General features: G+C 40.0%; 1 protein-coding gene across 1 annotated transcript in view; it reads right to left on the reverse strand.

Annotated features, from left to right (window-relative positions):
* akap6 (A kinase (PRKA) anchor protein 6) overlaps positions 1-19,808 on the reverse strand; it is a 230,224-nt gene that overhangs the window by 38,885 nt on the left and 171,531 nt on the right. Inside the window, exon 17 of the mRNA XM_085258340.1 lies at positions 9,728-9,988. Within this exon, the coding sequence (XP_085114466.1) occupies positions 9,728-9,988 (261 nt within the window). The remainder of the gene's footprint in view (positions 1-9,727; positions 9,989-19,808) is intronic.

The following is a 19,808-nucleotide window of genomic DNA, read 5'->3' on the forward strand; positions in this document are numbered from 1 at the left end:
GTCTTATCTTCTGTGTTCAAACCAACAATCTCTGAAAGGACAATTTAACAAAGACATCATTAAAGTCACCAGATGAATTAGTCCCACAGTAATTAGTACACAGAGTAAACAAAGCTGGAGATATGACACTCACCTGTGGTAATAGTGGACGACACTACCACAGTGCGTTAGCGCTGTAATCAGCCAGTCACAAACAACTCAACCCATTAGATGTTTGTGTGTTCTAACCTAGCTAGCACTGGTTTTCCACCTTCTCTCCCAACATTCATGGTCATTCAGGGCTTTGAAGAACCCCAACATGGAAGCAGCCAAAAGACTAGCATTGAGGCTGTGAAATGAACAAGTCACATTCATAGGCTGACAAATGTTTGTCTGCCTGTGGACAGATTTCATCCATCGCAAGAAAGTCTCTAGTTTAAAACCTGTAATTGGTAATTGGGTTAGATTGGTCTGCTAGACAGAATATTGGATTATAAATGAAGCCTTTATTTTAATTGGCTGGATCACAAATACAGACTTTAAATAACCAGTAATTGTTTGGCAGTATTCATGCTCACATGCTGAAATCAACATTATGTTGTTATTCTGAGTGCAGGCAGTCTTCTCTATCCGTACATAAAGATATGTTGCAAGCTAAAAACATGGTGATAAAAATGATATGCAGTCTAATTCTGAAAGTCCCAATATGTGGCAAGCCTACCTACAACATGCAGTAACCCTGACATGAGGCTGGAGATAAAATACTGAGTGAGTGTTTGATTAAAGGAAAGTTTTAAAAAACACCTCTGTGACAGAAAGCTCTGGAGCCTTCACGTGAAAGTCAAAATGGATTACTGCTGACATCATCAGGTCTTATTATTGTAAGTTATTATCTGAAGTCCCTTTGCCCGCTCGACATGCGGCGACATTTTAGGGATGAAAGCTTTACTCTTAAAATATTCAGCAGCAGTAAACAAATGGAGGATATATGAAGTCTTTGTGAGTGAAAGCATTTACTGTTCTCACTAATGCAGCAGGGAGAACGCACCGCGGCCAGTTAAAACGTTTCTATCAATAAAATCCAATCTGCTTCTGTCTCTCTGTATTTCCCTGTATATTCATCTATCCAACTTTCTCTCTTTTCGCTTTTTCTTCCTTTCTTCCTGCATCTCTCTTTAGATGCTGTTCTGTCGCTCTGTGCTAGTGTTGCCAACACTTTCCATTTTCCTCCACCTGACCACTGAGGTGTTCCAGTGTTCTCTTTTCTTCCTCATCCTAACCTTTTGTCTTTCCCACCTTTGCCTTTCACCCTGTCTTGTCTGCATGCACTTTTATATGTTGCTGTTATAGCAGATTTAAATTGGTTTGCCTCGTGTCTCTGTCTCTTTCTCGATCACCTTACTTGTGTCTCTGGAGCCCTTTCAGCTTTTTGTCACGGATTAGTGAAATAAATGTTGCGGGATGGAGTCAGTCAAACATCTGAATACTGGAAGGCATGTTAGGCTTAAATGGTCATGGGACTGAATCTTATATAGCTGCTTTCAACTTGGGGTTCATTACCTTTCCCATATTTAAGCATTGTTTTTTTTCTGTCACTTTATTGTCTTCAAAAAATACGATGAGTGGAAAGTGATGATCCACAATGTCTGTCAACTTCAGTAAACCCTGCAGACTGGACTCAGAGTATCAGAGGCTCACAAACCGTAGTGTATACCATGAACTGAAGGAACAAGCAGAACAGATCAGAACATAAACTGTTGCAAGGTTCTTATATTTCTTTATTTGTGCTTTAAGCAAAAATGCAAGTTGGTATTTATTTATTCAGCAGTCAGTGTTGATCTGTCATGTTTTAATTGTTCGACAGCAGCGATGTGATGAACACTACTAGTGTCAGAAAGTGTCTCTGTCATTCAGCAATCCGACACATATACGTTTTTTAATATGTAGTAATTACTGAGTACCTTATTTTAAATACACCCTGCTTTTCAAGGTCTCCTCGGCTGTATAATGGAGGAAAGATATCAGACTGCGGTGTCCTTAAATAAATACCTGGTTGGTTATGAAAAGTTCAAACTCTACATGACAATAAAATGTGTCAATTAATCTCCTGTTCTGTTCTTCCTCTGTCTTCATTACTCTTCACTGGCTCTTCCTCTCTATGGCCATCATCGCCTCTTTTTCAGTTTGTTTCTTGATGGTTTTCACAGCGACTAAATGATAATTGTCTTCTCCTTTGTCGTGGCCGTGATTTTCTCTTCCATCCTCCTTCCTTTTGCCGCTGACCGCTCTTGTCTCTCTCTCGCTCGCTTGCTTTCCTCACTTTTCCGGTGTCTTTCTACATCCTTTTGTCTTCAGAGCTTTCTTCTGCTTCTGTCTCTATGCTGGTTTTTGATTCTCCCTCTGTCTCGATTCCTTTAGCTGATGAAAGAGCCGAGTGTTTTCTTCTCCTCCTGAGCAGATGAAGATGAAAGTCTGATCTGTTTGTTGACGCCGTTACCGTGGTAACGTCTCACCTGTTTGCTCGCCTTCAACCCCTAACGAGCAACTCTTAACGAGAAAACACCTCTTCAAAACATCAACAAGCGCGCGAATCAAACACACACGTACCGAACCGAGGCATAAACACAAACAGAACTACAACTAAGAAACACACAGAGACGGGCATAATCAAAGGACACACAAACACACAGCAGCTTGTGTTCTTGGCAGGGAGTCGGTGGATCTTTAATCCTCATCATGCAGCAGGTATCGATATCAGAGCCTCGCTGTCACCTTCTATTAGCTGCCTGAGAGACACTGAGGGAGGGGAGGTGGGCTATGCATGTTATGGAGAGAGGTGTTCACAAAAATATACAACGAAAGGATGGATATATTCAAGTGATTCAGTGAGTAATTAATTCAGGCTTTAAAACCTCCCGATTTGAGACATCTAATCGAGCAAAGAAGCAAATGTTTAAGGGGCAAAAATGGCATCTGGGTGAGACAATTTATAACAGAAAACTTTGCGAGATCTTTCAAGAATGCTCATTCACGTGATCATTGGTCCTCTGTTTGAGAACAAAATCTCTGCCTGCCTTTGCAGCATTTCTCAGCATCGTAGCCAGCAAGAGTAACTTTTAATGTGAAGCAATGTCTCAACACTATCTATCAGCAACACTATCTCTAACCCAAGGCAATCCGAATATATATTTTTTTGTAATTTAATAATTCACCCAAGTCGTTGCAAACACAAAATAATCATTCTAAATAAGAAACAGCAAAAAAGCTGAAATGCAGTAAAGATGTAGGTACTAAAGCATTTCTAGCAGCAATGTGCAGACATTTTAGCTTGTTAAGACAATTCAGTGCTGTCAGGCATCTAAATGCCTCCAAACTTGACAAAAAGCTGAAACAGAACTAGCCACAGAAGTCGCATAACAGATGGTACGAGCCCGACAGAGGCCTAACCTCAACATCATGGAATCAGCCTGGGATTCAGAAGACAGCCTAAATCCACAGAACTCCAGAAAGTTCTTTTCGAACTGTATACTTGTTGAAAGAGTTACTGATCATATGCCTGTAAAACCTGTAAAGTGGGAATTTTGTAAGAGATACAGGGGGGAAAAAACTGAAGTTCACACTGTGTGCAAAAATGCTCAAATTCAGCAGTGTGAGGTTTTCAGATGGAGTTGGAATCTTCACCCTGGCTGCCATGTATAGGTTTACTGCCAGTTTTTTGCTCTGGCAATGAGACTACTTGCGACTGCCACAAAATATCAGGACTTGATAAACCCAAACTGGGTACCCGGGGCAAAACTGAACTGTGTTCTGCTCCAGAGATCCGTGACGGTCTGGAGTCCTGGGTAAGATGCCAGATTTGCCAAGTTTGTAATCCAGTCTTGTATGGCGTTGTCATTTAATTATTTCTATATAATTGTTTAAATACACGTGAGGTGGTTGGAATACATGTGAGGAGCATGGTGTTTAAAATAACAATGATATGTTGAATAAGGGGAGTTTTATGTAAAGAGGGTTTACAGCTCTTCAGTTGGCTCTGTCTCTTTGTCTAAACAAGGCCCCGTCCAAGCCACAGCAGATCATGTCACAGTGTTTGGAGGTGCATTAAGTGGAAATGCATAGCGACTCCATTTTTAATTTTTTGAAAGGAAAGAGTAGGATTCATGCATAGAGACAGAGACAGGCACATGACACATGTAAGTTGTTTTGGAATAATAAAGTATATCACAGAGAATCGTTGTAATACAGAATTGTGTGCTGGTTTAGAATAAGTCGGGATATAGGTGGGTATGTGTCGATATAAAGGGGGTATGGGTCATAAGTCTTTGAAAGGGAGAGAAAGGATGGACTTGTGATATGGTGTGTGTGTGTGTGTGTGTGTGTGTGTGTGTGTGGTGGGGGGTTAAATTGGCAAGAGGAAAGAAAGCCCAACGAGGAGGGTGGGAGGGCTGGAGGCCAAAGAGCATGATTAGAAGGGTCTGTGGGGGGACGAGGGGTCCATGGGTAACAGTAGGGGAGGACAGGTTCATCTACTATCGACGGCAGGGGAGAGAGGGAGCAGCTGAACAGATAGCAGCACCAGGAGAAAGAAAGAGATGCGCTAAGGACGACAGAAAAAGAGAAAATGACAGGCAGACACAAGGAACAAGGGGAGACAGGAAAAGCCCGAAAAAAGGACAGTCGAGAAAGAGATAAGGAAAAAAGAGATGTAAATGGAAATAGAGACAGGTAGGGAGATAAGACACAGAGGAGGTTCACTTCAGAGGAACGAGTTAAACACTCACACTCGTATCCACCTATCTGTGCGAGCATCTGTGTGTGAATGTGTGTGTCGAGAGGTCGCCTCCTAACAGTGTGTGTCTGTCTGACAAAAGAAACTGACTTTGAACATGGATACTTATCCGTTTCCGAGACAGACGGAACGAAAGTCGACTTATAAACAGATGCATCTACTGCGTTATTGTCTTTATACTATGGAAGAACAAATATGTTTTTCCTACAATATCGACATTCCCAATCCTTTTTGAAGGAAACAATTCTTTCTTAATCAGAATGAAATCCTGTCTTTCCTTGAGGCTGAAACAAGTTGTCAATCAACAGAAAAAATGATCCCCTGAACAATCATTTAACAGATTTTAAAAGCAATGCACCCATATTGAATCAGTACTGTGCAGTGAAAACCGACTATTTCTTTTTTTATGTTTATCAAGTTTTATTGATTTGTTTTTTTATGTTTGTTTTGAATTCCTGTAAATAAGAGTGATTTAAAAAAAATAATTCTGGTATTTTCTAATCTTTTTACTGATTAATGTACCAGATAAAGCAACCACTTTCTTTTGGTTTGTGTTAGGACTTTTGATCTGACTGCACTGATGATACTAAATATAGCCAATTAGATGAGCAAGAAGCTGCGTGAAACCCACTGGCAGGCAACATTTAACTTTCAAGAAAAAGCTGTTAGTGTGTGAGACTCATTTTTAGCCCGCATACCTGTACACACTGGAGAGCAGGTGTGTTTTGTAGCTGTGAGTGCTTTCCACTGTGCATATGTGAGACCAAGTGTGTGTGGGGGTTCAGTCTATTAATTCTTGGTGTGTCCAGGCCCCACAGCATTTCTACTACAATAGAGAGTCATCGGAGGCCCAGGGCCTGCCGGAGGAACGTCTGGCTGACGCCGTATCTTTAAGGAGCATTAATTCAATTAAGAGCCAGGTTATAGACAGCCAGGTGGAGGAGGAGGGGTGGCAGCTCAGTGCAAAAAAAGAAAAAGAGAGAGAGAAAGGGACAGAGAAAGACAGCTGATATTTAGGAGACGCTGACGATACCAAAGACTGAAAAATACGGACTGAAATCAACTCACTTCTTCTGATAAACATTTCAACAAGGTTCAAGCAGTGGAACTGACACACTGATACACTCCCTGTTAAGGTTTCTCCTTCACCTTGTTAGTAGAGCACTTCACTTAACTTCTCCCTTAGCAGTAATCTACACCAAAAGACTGAAACATTACAGCTGTAGCGTCTACTGTTTAAAGACAGCATCCAGGGCTGGGCACCTCTGACATTCTCCCGGTGGGCCAATGCAATTTTGGCCAATGGGCCAGTTTAAAGGACCAGCCGTACAAGCACCGATAGCAGCTCACTCGTTCATTTCCATTACTGAGAGTGGATTGCCCAACCAAATCTATTAGCAGCAAAGCAAGTGATGAAGGTGTTGAGAAAACTTTTTGTGGACAGCGTCATCTGCAGACAGTTGTTCTTGAACTCTGGAACCACTGTGCTGACTACAATAATAGACTATATAACATTTCTATAATGCAGAAATGTGTCTGAACTGTACATTTACCTGTGAGGATGCATATGTATTTTCTCAATGTATGCTGTTGTTTTTTGCATTTGTGTGTGTGTGTGTGTGTGCCCGTGCGACCCCTGCCGACCCCCACTGCTTTCTCATATAGCCCTACAGTAATAGGTTGCAGTGCAGAAATCGAACCCATTTACGCGTCCCAACACCAAAAACAGACAAATGATCGCTAAAATGGAGTCGACTTCTCTTAAAATTGAGCCCCCTTTTCTCTCTCTCTCTTTCTCTCTCACGCTCTCTCTCTCCATACAAATGACTGCTATCAATATTTCCAATCTTCAGTTCTCCAGAAGCTCACGGCCTCTTTCTGCCAAAAATCAATGGCTTCCCACTGAGAGCTGTGACAAGGATCAAAAGTGAGAGGCTCACTTTCTTCAGATAAACTCTCGTTTCTGTACAGTTTCATCATTTAAGCAGCCAGTTTGTGTTTTGCATTCACATCAACTTTACAAAAAATTGACCCAAATGACGTTATTTTTTTGTGATGAGAAGCAAAGATAGTTTGTGCTATTTGGAGATTTTTTATTAAACATTGGCAATCTAATAAACATTAGCAGGATGGCTTTTTCAGAAGGCACACCAGGCTTTACCTATACTGAAGCCAAAAATGATGATGATTGAAAGTAAGCCCTTACAGGACATTTCATAACTAGTTTTAGACACTTTAGAAACCACATTTATTTCTGTTTACTAGAAATATTAAAGCTATCTTACCACTCAGATCTACTTCATGAGGTATGACCAGGTGGGTCATTCCAAGGTTCTATCACGCTCTTATGTATTCCCTTTGTACACTCAACCCGAGGCATGAAATGCACAGTTACATGCATACATGCACAAATATGCTCACTTTACAAACTTTCCCAACTTTTTAGGCCTAAGCTCAAATGAATAAAGATTATGTGCTGCTGATTCTTTTGCGTAAAAGCTGTCACAACCAAAGAATCTGAAAGGTTACAAAAAGATTAAAGTTCTACATTCTTAATCACACGGAAGCAACTTTTTTGTTTCAGCAGGGCTGTTTGTCTAGTCGTGCTTTCATTTCTTTGTGTTACTGCAGTCAGCTATATGTTTTTATGCATTCATTTTTAATGCATGCCTCTGCCTGAGTCTCTTTATTTGCATATGTGTGTGTAATTTAACTGTGCAGCATTTATGAGCATAATTCAAACGTATATGAATTAATGTACTTCTGTGTGCATGCAGTTCTATATCAGTGGGTACACTTACACGGTGATTGTGTGGATTTGCGTGTGTGTCTCTGGTTGTCAGTCACACGGCAGGGCTAGGCTAATCAGCGCAGCTAGCTGTTCGCTGTGTGATGTAGGCTGATTAATATCCTGTTAGTGTCCCGTGGCTTTTAAGGTTAACTGCTGTTTCCTCTATACATCCATCGCTTCAAAACAGCCCTGCTTTCATTTGGCCTCATTAAGACGATGTATTACTATACTTAGCAACAACACAAAGACACACACACACACACACACACACAGTCACAATGTTTTCTGTTAATGCTCGGTGTTGATTTGCCAAAGCTTTGTCACATATTTGCAAAAGTTAATGAAGAAAAGTGACAGTGGACCTCAGACAGAACCTCTGAATGCTTTACTCACACACGCACACACACACACACACACACACACACACACACACACACACACACACACACACACACACACACACACGGATCTATTTGCTGTCACTTTGTTATCTTGTGTCTTTGTTTCTGATGATTTGTGTTTGAAAACTGTTAGTTTATCTAGATTCATATTTGTATACAAAGTCAAGTAGTTGAATTATTTTGTTGCTGTTTTTGTGCCATTAAATACAGAAGCTGGTTTATCAAAGGCAAGAAATGTTATTTTGAATAGTGAACTTGGTAACCTTTTGGAATAAACTCAACTGATTGGCTTTTTCTTTAGTCATTTAACTAGATACTCATGATATACACACTAATATCAAGTAAAGTATTAGTTCAGGCAGAGACGAGTGATGTTTCCATCTGCAGTAATTTATAAATGGACACGTGTGGGCAAACTAAACTGAAGACTACACTGGATCATATGATTACTACTCATCTGTCCATCTTGGCCAACTATACACCTGAAATAGAAATTTTATTACCCAAAAGTAGACTTTATAAAAGTTCCAACATTGAAAAGGTATTTATAGTATTTAGCAGCAGGTGATACAGCATAAAAAGCCATGCTGTGTCACCTGCTATCTGTTCTTATTCAATTGGAGCATTAATACCATCAACATATCGTCATATTAATCTTTTTTTTTTCTTGTTTTCTTTTTTTCTCTTTTTTTTTCTTCTTTTTTAAAAAAAAAAATGCATTTTGTATTTAACCATGTTATCTTTGTCTGATATTAAAATTTGTGTGATGATCTGAAGCATTTAAGTATTAAAATATGCAAAGAATAGCACAGCAAAAAGGGGTCGAATAGCTTTTTAGAGCCCTGTACGTTCAGCTATTCACAACAGATCACCACGGCGGGTTCTGTAGCATCACATGTTTGATTTGTCAAATTTTGATGCTAAATGCCCTACCTATCACACCTGAAATAGAAATTTTATTACCCAAAAGTAGACTTTATAAAAGTTCCAACATTGAAAAGGTATGTATAGTATTTAGCAGCAGGTGATACAGCATAAAAAGCCATGCTGTGTCACCTGCTATCTGTTCTTATTCAATTGGAGCATTAATACCATCAACATATCGTCATATTAATCAACGGATGCGGCAACGCAAACTGGGTTTTGGTGTTAAAAAAGTACAGTGACAAGATTACGTGTAAAAGGTGACAATTCAGACATTTTTTTCTGAGTGACCCTGTTGCATAAGAGGCCCTTTCTTAATGTGCAACATATATAGGGAGGAGAAAAACGCACCTGTCTTATTTTTTGTGCTTGATATTGAAATGAAGTGGCTGCAACTGAGTTTAGAAAACTGCTGAGCTCTGGTTAAAAAAAAACCTTAAAACTTTCAAACCAATGAGCATTATTTGGGGATTACGGTCACACGCTTTTTGCCCTGTTTAGTAAATCATGCCCTGTGTGGAAGGTGTCACACCAAATATATTATCAGTAAGATATCAAACCACACTCATCTTCATTTATTGTGATTTCAGATACACATCTGTAAAGTTGGTGGTCTGACTATAGTACTTCTCTGTAGGATTACATTTAGTCACGAAACAAATCAAGGGAGTACTTTGCTTAATGAAGGTGTACTGAGAAAAAAGTTTGCCATGATGAAATAAAAGAGCTTGATATGTAACAACTGACTGCTGTAGGTTTCTACTATTAGACTAATATAATCCTAATTTAACTGATATTGAGGCAAACATCCGAAGAGACAAACCGAAACACTTTCCTTCCTACCTTGAAGCTCTGGAGCTGCTCTGAAGCATCCTTGTCCTGTCTGAGGCAGGAGTTAAAGATGAGGAGTTCAGTGTCTCGCAGCCACGCCTTCAGCTCCTTGATACGGGCCTCCAACTGCTCCAGAAGTGAGTTGGTAAGTGGGGACAGGGCTGATCGAGGGTTTTCCACAGTGACACCTCGACCTCCAGCCAGCTGAGCTTTTATGTTGGACGACTGGTTTTGCTCAGACCTACCAGGTCCTGAATGCTTGGAGAGGATTTTCTGAAATAAGAGAGAAGAGTCCGGGGGGGAAAAAAAGGAAAAAGTCAGGCAATTACATTGAGGACTCCTTGTTATGTCAATACTCCATCATGTAAAGTAGCATATCAATCAATACTCACACAGCTATTAATCATCTACCTTTATAAATGTGCAGATCAATAATAGGGATGTCATGTATTCTGCGCCTAGCTGCAAGTGTGAAGATTACATTTTCAGTAATGTCATTGATGTCAGTGCTGCTGTTCAAGATGTAATAATATAATCATAATGTTCTTGTTGACATGAGATCGTGTTTACATTGGGGGGTGGGGGAGGTTGCTGGTTTGCTCTCACATACAATACTGTACAAGTTAACTGGAAATTAAAAGTAATTTCATTTGATCTAATGCTCTACTGATGCTGCAAACACAGACTGTGCATGGATTTACAGCTGACAGGTGCTACTGGAAGGTTAAACTGGAATATTTCCCACCCAGTCACAGATCAATCAGTGATATCGTACAGTCCCATTGGTAATCGTTTCAATTACTAGTTTCAGAGTTGAGTTGACTTCAAACTTGGACTGTACGTCATCATATTTTCTAATTCTTGCATAAAATGTCTTGTAGAAAGGTTACATTACTTTGCTGTATGTCTCTCTCTATATAATTATAATATTTCTCACATTTCTGCATTTCTTGATGTAAGAAAAAATCTTTAAAGTTTTATTTTTAGATAATAACACGTTTAGACAAAGTTTCTAACGGTGTTATCAAAACTATCAATTAGCTTGTTGTCATCACAAACCTTCTGTTGGGAATGAATAAAACTCTGGGAATATGTCTGGTGTTTTTCCAGGTGCAAACAGATCAGCTGCTAATTCAGAGCTTCTAGCAGCTTCTCCTACAGAGTTGTGATATTCACACCCAAAACAAAACATCATTTAGACACAATACAAACTGAAAGAGGGTTTGGCGCGGAGCAATCACGGTTTCAAATAGGAACAACTGAAAACAACAAGAGCGCGACTCAAAGTGTGTGTGTGTGTGTGTGTGTGTGTGTGTGTGTGTGTGTGTGTGTGTGTGTGTGTGTGTAATAAGCACTGCAGAGTAATTTTCCAACCCCTGTTGATCACACAGTGAGACACAGTAAGCCGCTGAGAGAGACTATTCTCCAGTTGGAGTTCAACAAGTGTGTGTGTGTGTGTGTGTGTGTGTGTGTGTGTGTGTGTGTGTGTTTCTTAAAAGTGCTCATCAATACAAAACAAACAAACTTGTGATGGCCACCAATCACAGGCTCAAGGCAGAGACCAGGCCATGATATCAGCAGTAACATTCAGAGTGCAACATGCCAAAGGAACATAAATAAATACGTTCTTCGTTTTTTTTAGCTTTAGCTTCAATTTGCATGTAGGAAAGTAAGATTTACTATACAGTCCAAAAGAGCAGTCTCGTCAAGTCTGAATCTTCCAAAGTTGTCCTTCTATATTTCTCCAGTTTGGACACACTCCAGTTTATTTAATCTCATACACAGAACACAATTGATTGATAAAGACGTAGCGCTAATGCTTTTGCTAGGTTATCTTCATGTTGTCATTACTAATTATCTAATACCTAATATTTTCTCTTTGAATTTTTCCTTGCAGGAGCAACTCAGTACGGCTGACCTCACTGCATAACTACAAATGTTCTAATAAAAATGATCACTGAAAACCGCTGAAAAATGACATCACTACCAGAACCAACTCCGTTACATAAGCCACGCTCAGAAAACCCACAAAAACACTTTGCTACTAGCAGTGGGCAAATAGGGAACAGTAGTACATGAACAGGTTGTCAGGATTAGCAGATAGGAAGATCATACTGCCATGTTTACTTTAATAGAAGAAGTTATAATAACAGCGATTATTCTTTAATACACGCTAGGAACTGTTTGCGTCTTAAGGTGTCACCAATGTCACAAAACATCCATACACTAACAATGTGGCATTTTCACTTTGAAAACAAACAAACAATTTTATTGTTTGCTTTTAAAGTTTTAAATGGCCTGGCTCCTACCTACCTGGCAGACCTTCTACACTTATACACTCCACAACGTTCTCTCAGATCATATGACCAGTCACTCCTTGCTGTCCCCATGTCGAGACTGACACACCGGGGCTTTCGCTGTTGCGGCTCCCATGTATAGAATAAGTTGCCCCTCCATATTAGGCTGGCATCAACATTTGATTTTTTTCCAAGGCATTTTAGGAGTAATACCAGAGTTAGTTATTTTATTATTCGTCTATTTTATTCATGTTTTAATATTTACTTATTCATGTTGATCTTTTCTCATTTATTTATTTATTTTATTGTGATTTTATTTTCTTTGTCTGTTTAATGCATATTTTTTTTAAACTTTTATTACTGTTTCTTACTGGAAAGTACTTTGGTCTATCATGTTGTTTTATAGTGCTCTATAAATAAAGTTGGATTGGAGCAATTTTAACCAGTAAGCAAGAAAGTTGAGTCCCAAGGTTTGGTCTTATACTACATCATTCTCAGCATGTAAAATACAACAAACACAACGACTACATCCTTCCATGTTTCCAAATAGCTGGCAAACCAGAAGTAATTCTCTTTTCATACCTTTTGGTTTCTGCAGTGGGAGCTGTACTCTGTATCTTGTCCTGTTCAGGGTTCATAATGCATTGTTTGGAAAATTTCAAGGTTCAGATAGCTGCTATCTTGAAGTTTCCACTATGACTGTAACAAGCAGCCATGGCAGGAATAACAGAACACAGAGTTGCTCCTGAACAAGCCCAATGTGGGTTTCTGTTGTTAATTTGCATATATATATTAGAGATGGCACGATACCACTTTTTTATGTCCGATACCGATATCATAAATTTGGATATCTGCCGATACCGATATGAATCCGATATAGTGTTTTTTAATCAACAAAACTGTTTTTTAAATATCTTGCTGCATTTTGTATAAGTTCATACTCAAGTTTAAAACAACAACTACACTAAAGCTATTCTGTTATACCTGTATGCAAAAAAAAAAAAAATTTCATAGTTCAGCAATACTGATCAATCTAATAAACTTAAACCTACACCATCCTCCCTATTCTGGTATTTTAAAGAGTACTTAGCATAAATATTAAGCAACCTAACTAATAGGGTTCCAACTCCCAGCAACAACAAAAATAAATAAATAAAAAATAGGGAACCACCCCTCACGCTCCACCTCATGATGCTTAATCGACGTAATCAACCTTAATTTGATGCAGTGTGAAAAAAAATGCACAGAAATCAATTATTTTTCAAGAAATATTAAATAGATTCAACATCTTTCTTCAACAAAATTGCAGACTGCACAGATGGTACCTTCCCAAAGGAAAAAGTACTATAGCTTACTAGGGTATATATATTAGACTTAATAGTCACTATATACAGTAATTGACTTCTATTCATTTTACATCAAATTAAAACTTTGGGTGTCAGATAATTATTTATTAAAAGCTAGACATTTTAAATGAGAATAAGAAAAAAGTATGTCTTTGTGCCCCCTTTTCCCTGTTAATGCCCTATCGGCCCCCCTGGCTAAACTTTGCTAGATCCGCCCCTGCACAGTTACCAGCGTCAGCTACGTAGAAAAAGATCCTCGAGTAGAAAGTAATATTAAATAAATTCTAACAACAGCTGATCAAGCTTAAATGTGCTGCTGTTGTTCAGCCGATGGTTTCCTCTTTCTGGTGCAAAGTGGGCCAAAAACAAACCAGAGAGACAGACTCGCGACAGAAAAGCCGATCAGCTGATCGTTAAGCAGTTTCATGATTGAAGTAGCAGCGAGAAGAGGCAGTCGCTCCATATATCGTTTGTTAAGCTTAACGTGGGAATGCTTTACAAACATTCAGAGATGGACTTACACACTTGCTTTACTTCTCTCGGGGATAACTTTGTCGGAGATGAAATGCCGGGTTGCTAGCGAAGCTCCAAATGCTATCCAGACCACCGACAGGTCCCGCATGCCACAGCCGCTCTATCACGTGATGCATACTGCTCCGACGTGCTAACGTTCTGAGGTGAGTTACGGCGTGTTGCAAGTTTTGTGAGGTGCTTTCGTGATATTTAATGGATCGGATTACATTTTTTATTTTTCTCCGATATCCGATCCAGTAATTTAGGTCAGTATCGGACCGATACCGATACGTAATATCGGATCGGTCCATCTCTAATATATATATATGTGTGTGTTGATACAAAAGGTACTGAGTCATTAGTATAGGAGAAAGCACTTTAGCTGAACTCTGGCAGGTAATAACAACCCATTAGACAATGAACTACTGCAACAACAGGACCCCAAACAGTCAAGTGTGCAGTTAGCTTTGTGCTAAGATCATGAATGTCTTCTTAATTTGACGGAGAGAACAAGAAACAGAAAGAGAAACGAGAGCAAGATAGCTCATATCCAAGGAGAAATAGCTGCCATCAAGGATGTAATTTAAGAGACATAAAGAACATTTTCCCAAGACAGCAGGCAAAAACATCTTTTTTCCTAAAACATACATTGGTGAACATATTCATATCACAAGGCAAGACGACCAGCAGATCTCCAAATATTTGTTTGTTTGCTAAAGAGCTGTGAAGCCTGATTCTCAAGCTTAAGCTCAAGCTCATTTCATTCCTGTCAGCTCTGCCTCCACATTATGTGTATAGTATCCAGTGTATGTACTGTAAATACCCATACACATACAGTTTGACCTTGAACAGCTGCAAAACCGCCCCCCAAAAAAATCTGGCTGCCAAAAAGCATGACAGAAAAGATGACAGCTAATTTACAACCTCTTTATTTCTTCATCATTCAGGTTGTGTGTGTGCGTGTGTTTGCTATGTCATAAATTCTTCATAAGGCCAGGATAGTTCAGAGGCGAGACACAGGACATCAATTCCAGTTAATTCCCAATTTGTGTCAGAGCACCAGATGCCGACGCCAGCACCGACAGGCCCGTTAATACGCCACTGAGGCGCCAGGTTGGAAGGGTGAGGAGAGAGCAAAGGACCGAAGGAGAAGAAGACAGAAAGACAGAAACAAGTGAGACCTCTGACATATTTAACATAAGCTAAAATTTAACACTGCAAGAAATAGAGTGATAAAAAGTAAAATGAAAGGAAAACAGGGGAACAAATATCAGAGGTAAAGGAGGAGAAATAAATGTGATTGGGAGGAGACAGAAATAGAAGAAATAGAAAGACTGAAAGTTTGGGTGAAGACAGAAGAGGTCCCTGTTCATCCTGCTCACCTGGCGTTATTATTAAGAGTGCACATTCTTCTTAATAGTGTTGATACAACAGGTTGCGTTTTGGGAGGACATGGAACCTTGAAAAACAATGAAACCTTTTTTTAATCAAGAAAGAATTCTTTAGGCTTCAATCCAACATCGGAAGGATCAGAAAGAAACCTGAGCTTCCGGGGAAATCGCGTTCAACAAAGGTAGTACAGAACGAACATAACTCATCACAAAAAGTAACAAAATAATTTCCCAAGCAAAAAATAAACTTGGTTCCCTGGTTTACAGTCCTCAGCACTGCCATTAATAAAGGCTTTGTTATAGGTTGTTTTCGGTAGCGTGTTATTCTTTGTGAAAGAAAGTTGTCACTTAATTTTGCTAAAGGTTTGTAGGGGTGCAGAGTGGGGTCATGTTAACATCAAAAAAGATCAACTTAATGATTTATTGGCAGAAAATCGAAAAAAGACGTATTACTTAGAAACTATGATTCTTAAAAAGTGTGGTGGTGGTCACAATTGGCCTTTAACCTTTACTTCAAGATCAATAGACTGATCTGAAGGTCAAAGTGATGACCTCTTCTTCAAGGTCATCTAAGGCCAAATTTGTCTTTTATCTTTAAAACTATGCTGAACATTTTACTGCCTTTGTATTGGCAGCATTTAGGAAATGATGCTGGTGTATGAGGATTATAAACAACACATTATAGTCTGAATCATATATCATGTCATATTTGACCTCTGATCTCACTTTTACATTTCACATCTGCCTTTCATTCAAGTCGACCGCAAAATGTGTTACATCTTTAAAGAAAGGATCGTCAAGAGAAAGAGAATGAGCTGCCTAATTAGTTCGAAATACATTTATAATATTATTATACTTAATGTTTATATAAAAATACAATGCTATCCCCTTAAAAGTGAATATTGCCAAGAGAGTGAGCTGCCTTGGCATATGTTTAAAGTTGGTTAACATAGTATGGTTATGGACAATTATCTTGGGGATCGATGTTAACTTATAAAAATTATATGCATTAAATCAATAGTAGGATTATTGTATCAAATATAATCTTTGCCACTACATATTTATATATGCATGGTTGTCTGAGCCAGTGCTGCACAGTATGTGTTATGGCAAGCAGACAGTTTTGTCTTATGGAGCGTATGTTAAGTCCCTGCTCCAATGACAATGATGCCAGTTACCCACAATCATATACAGTGGGGCAAAAAAGTATTTAGTCAGCCACCGATTGTGCAAGTTCCCCCACTTAAAATGATGACAGAGGTCAGTAATTTGCACCAGAGGTACACTTCAACTGTGAGAGACAGAATGTGAAAAAAAAATCCATGAATCCACATGGTAGGATTTGTAAAGAATTTATTCGTAAATCAGGGTGGAAAATAAGTATTTGGTCACCTCAAACAAGGAAAATCTCTGGCTCTCACAGACCTGTAACGTCTTCTGTAAGAAGCTTTTCTGTCCCCCACTCGTTACCTGTATGAATGGCACCTGTTTGAACTCATCATCTGTATAAAAGACACCTGTCCACAGCCTCAAACAGTCAGACTCCAAACGCCGCCATGGCTAAGACCAAAGAGCTTTCGAAGGACACCAGGAAAAGTATTGTAGACCTGCACCAGACTGGGAAGAGTGAATCTACAATAGGCAAGCAGCTTGGTGTGAAAAAATCAACTGTGGGAGCAATCATCGGAAAATGGAAGACATACAAGACCACTGATAATCTCCCTCGATCTGGGGCTCCACGCAAGATCTCATCCCGTGGGGTCAAAACGATCATGAGAACGGTGAGCAAAGATCCCAGAACCACACGGGGGGACCTGGTGAATGACCTGCAGAGAGCTGGGACCAAAGTAACAAAGGTCACCATCAGTAACACACTACAACGGCAGGGAATCAAATCCCGCAGTGCCAGACGTGTTCCGCTGCTGAAGCCAGTGCATGTCCAGGCCCGTCTGAAGTTTGCCAGAGAGCACATGGATGATACAGCAGAGGATTGGGAGAATGTCATGTGGTCAGATGAAACCAAAGTAGAACTTTTTGGTATAAACTCAACTCGTCGTGTTTGGAGGAAGAAGAATACTGAGTTGCATCCCAAGAACACCATACCTACTGTGAAGCATGGGGGTGGAAACATCATGCTATGGGGCTGTTTTTCTGCCAAGGGGACAGGACGACTGATCCGTGTTAAGGACAGAATGAATGGGGCCATGTATCGTGAGATTTTGAGCCAAAACCTCCTTCCATCAGTGAGAACTTTGAAGATGAAACGAGGCTGGGTCTTCCAACATGACAATGATCCAAAACACACCGCCCGGGCAACAAAGGAGTGGCTCCGTAAGAAGCATTTGAAAGTCCTGGAGTGGCCTAGCCAGTCTCCAGACCTCAACCCCATAGAAAATCTGTGGTGGGAGTTGAAAGTCCGTGTTGCTCGGCGACAGCCCCAAAACATCACTGCTCTCGAGAAGATCTGCATGGAGGAATGGGCCAAAATACCAGCTACTGTGTGTGCAAACCTGGTAAAGACCTATAGTAAACGTTTGACCTCTGTTATTGCCAACAAAGGTTATGTTACAAAGTATTGAGTTGTATTTTTGTTATTGACCAAATACTTATTTTCCACCCTGATTTACGAATAAATTCTTTACAAATCCTACCATGTGGATTCATGGATTTTTTTTTCACATTCTGTCTCTCACAGTTGAAGTGTACCTCTGGAGCAAATTACTGACCTCTGTCATCATTTTAGGTGGGGGAACTTGCACAATCGGTGGCTGACTAAATACTTTTTTGCCCCACTGTATGGAGATGACAGGACCTGAATAATATAGAGCTTAACTGCGTAAGAGAAGCATTTTCATCATGTGGGTGGGAAGGCGATGATGGGAAAGATTCCCATGTTTACAACTTGTGCTTACTTCTGTCATCTAATTACTCAAGATGCCAACCTCTAGTCTCTTTACTCATTAGTGATGATTTAAGCTAAACACTAAGAACCTGCAGGAATGGACAGCTGTGGCGTTTTTTGGGCATTTGCTTTTTCAAAAGCTGTTTGGTTTCAGTTCTGGTAACTGTGACATGCTAATGGGGTGTCCACATACTTGCAGAATTTGAAGAGGTGACGGATGAAGGAAAACCAGGAGAGCGAGTGAGAATGTGAGATTAAGAGCCCCCAACCTGATGACACACACACAAACTTTAATGCATGCGTGGGAAATGGCATTCAGAGTCCAAATGCCTCCCCGTCAGTAACAGAAGTTTAATCACAGCCTGGTTACTGTGGCGGAAATACACACGATGCAGAGAGAGAGGCAGAGAGAAAGACTCATCTGTTGCTGTTGTTTAATTTCTAAAATTGAATCCATTTCAGCAAGGTTGATACATATGTTAATGCACACACACACGCACACACACACTTCCAATAACTTTTATGAGTGAGGCAATACTGTGTGTGTGCGTGTGTGTGTCATCATTAGGGACTACAAGGAAATGACGCGCACACACGCAGATGGTGTTTGCTCCTCTGTTGCTTCTCTCTGTTTGTGTGACGTGCCACTCGGTCGACAGGAGACGGTTTGTTTCTTCGGAGGAACAAAGTCACATCGCTGCAATTTCAGCCTCCTGACGAGCCGTCGCCAGCTGTCACCCCACCGCAGACCTGGAATTAATCACCACGCCGAGGTACAGACAAACAACTGCCACCAACGTACCCATTAGCAAAGCATACGGAGCTCACTTCAGTCCTTGGAATGACCCAAATACAGTACAAGACATACAGATGAAAGTTGTTTCAGGTGGTTCAAGTCTATTTAACTTTTTCACAATGAATATCAGGTGACCTCCAGTTGGCCACGGACACTTTGGAGAAAAAAGCTGAAGAAAACTACTAATTATAACCTACGATAGGTGAAATCCGCGAAGTAGCCAACTTTATGTTTTACAATTATTATAGATGTTTTAAGGCTGTAAAAACCCTCACTACACTTTTCTCAGACAGGCATGAACATTTTCACACTTTTCTCTCTTGTCTCAAAGTTCAAACCTTCGTACAAAAATAAGTCCAGTGTTATAGAATGAAACCAAAGGCACCCGTGGTTGGCTTTGACAGTGCAAAACGTTTCATCGTTGACCATGTTGTGTTTGTTGGGGAGAAAACTTACAAACATACAGTACAGCACTTCAGAGTCACACTGCTAGCGATCGAAGATTTATGTAAATTTGACAAGCTGAACGCATTCTGTACTGTACAGGAGACAGAGCACGAGATTGATTGACAATGGTCTGCAGCCAATCAAAAATCCGCGAAACAGCGAGGCTGCAAAAGGTGAACGGTGTTATAGCGAGGGACCACTGTATACAATTATAGATAAGTAGGTGTATTATCATCAATAGAAGTTTAGGGTTCTACTGACAAATGCAGCACTTCATCTTCAGGTGTCATTAATGTTCAACCACCAACAGCAGAAATGTCACCAGAGAGATCACCAGTCACTACCTCACAGTGCAGAACTGCACTCTCCTCTTATCAAGGCGCTAAAAAGGCCGGCCAAGA

The sequence above is a fragment of the Mchenga conophoros genome, linkage group LG19 (genome assembly GCF_057382185.1).
Source record: "Mchenga conophoros isolate Kocher_MC1m ecotype Shallow Benthic linkage group LG19, M_conophoros_male_GT1.1, whole genome shotgun sequence".
In the NCBI taxonomy this organism is placed as follows: Eukaryota; Metazoa; Chordata; class Actinopteri; order Cichliformes; family Cichlidae; genus Mchenga; species Mchenga conophoros.